This window comes from Penaeus monodon, chromosome 33 (assembly GCF_015228065.2).
Source record: "Penaeus monodon isolate SGIC_2016 chromosome 33, NSTDA_Pmon_1, whole genome shotgun sequence".
In the NCBI taxonomy this organism is placed as follows: domain Eukaryota; kingdom Metazoa; phylum Arthropoda; class Malacostraca; order Decapoda; family Penaeidae; genus Penaeus; species Penaeus monodon.
This window is the reverse complement of record NC_051418.1, coordinates 10,321,617-10,323,228: the sequence shown is the minus strand read 5'-3', so window position 1 is coordinate 10,323,228 and position 1,612 is coordinate 10,321,617. Positions and strand designations below refer to the sequence as shown.

At 37.7% G+C, this 1,612-nt stretch overlaps 2 protein-coding genes across 2 annotated transcripts in view; both read left to right on the top strand.

The window, feature by feature from the left end:
• The window catches only part of LOC119593996, a 20,440-nt gene that overhangs the window by 2,477 nt on the left and 16,351 nt on the right, over positions 1–1,612 (top strand). The window contains exon 2 of the mRNA XM_037943021.1: positions 1,210–1,462. The gene's annotated coding sequence lies outside the window, so the exon portion shown is untranslated. The remainder of the gene's footprint in view (positions 1–1,209; positions 1,463–1,612) is intronic.
• The window catches only part of LOC119594238 (protein artemis-like), a 3,395-nt gene continuing 2,997 nt past the window's right edge, over positions 1,215–1,612 (top strand). The window contains exon 1 of the mRNA XM_037943307.1: positions 1,215–1,462. Coding sequence (XP_037799235.1) covers positions 1,215–1,462 — 248 coding nt within the window. The remainder of the gene's footprint in view (positions 1,463–1,612) is intronic.

Here is a 1,612-nt window from a genome sequence, read left to right as displayed (position 1 = left end):
GGACTGTGCATCAAAGTGGCTGACACAGTTGCCAACAAGGTCCCAGACTGATGCAGATGTGTGACTGTGAGATTGCTGACTGGTTGCCCACTCTGCCATACATTTAAACAGAAAAAAACATGGCAGCTGTTGCCAGCTGAGTTCAGAGTTTTTGTTGGTAGTTGCCAATAGTTGACACATCAATCATTGTGTTCCCATCAGCAGCATCTCTTCCTGAATATTGAAAATGTTTGATGTGTTGATGAACATTATTGCATACCCCCACACCTCTCATGAGCCACACGACTCTGTTGGCTTGTGTTGGCAGTTGACCATGCTTAATTGCTTAGTTTCCCCTGTATAAAGGGGGTTTTAAGTACAATACTGTATAGTACATATAAAATCCAAGGAATGTTGAGCTTACTGTTGAGTGGTTAAATACCATGACTTTCTATTTGCTATCCTATCATTTGTTCAGATATTGTTATATTGATAGTTGGGAACTCTGTGAATCATGAAAGGCACTGATACTGTGAGAGACACGATAGCAAGAAGTTGTATGTTGACAAATATTAGACTGATTAGTCATATTTTATTTTGTGTTCACTTCATTGCACCATCTACTCGTGTAGAATTAGTTTAAGTATCTTGCTAAGGAAGAAAAGACTCAGATTCGTTCCTTAATCTATTGACATTGGGTGAAATGCTATCATGGCATGTTGAGTAATTATAGATGCCAGATGATACTTCATCCCATCACAAGTATGTATACCGATCACCAGTATGAGTTCTCATACACCCAGGCACAGATTGATATGTCTGTTCTTGCCCAGCTTTACTAAGTACTTTACTCATTGTTACTAGATTAAGAGAAGCTAAAATGTTGATGAAGGATATTTGTGAGCATGCAGGGAAGAACAATATAATTTTAAGCATAGTTATAAAATCATACTGCCACATCAGTTTTGATTTACAGAACACAATCGATGTCTACTGTACTTATCAGTAATATTGTATACAGCAGCTTATTTTTACCTTTTACTATACATTCCTAAAACAAGGTAACCAGAAGGAATTGTAGTAAACTAAACAATTTGTTCCATTAGCCATCCCTATTTGCACCCCCAATAACCAACCAGTTTGTGATATACAGTAAGCACATTTATTGAACCCACTACTTGACTAATTTTTTAACATTGTTATTGATATATATATATATTTTTTTTTTAGATCACATGATTGGGTTGAGTTCACCCCAGTTCTTGGATCACTTAGAAAGTAATAGTGGCGTCTATCTTTACTGTTCTGCTATCACCGCTCGCTTTCTGCAAGCATCTATCCGACACCGCCCTTTGGACCCATTTGTGAGGCCATTACCTCCTGAAGAACCTGTCAAGATAACAGTTCCCAATGTTGCTGAGGAAGCCAGCCATCAACTCTGTGTCACTCTTATACCTGCGGGACACTGCCCAGGATCAGTCATGTAAGGCTTGTGAAGGGGTACCTTTAGCTGGGTCATCTTGAGTTTTGTATTCAGTTCATATCATTTGCTATTTGGTTGTTGATATGCTATCATCTGGTATATGTGAAATGTCAGATTGTAATAATATATCCATTATTTTTTTTTTTTTCC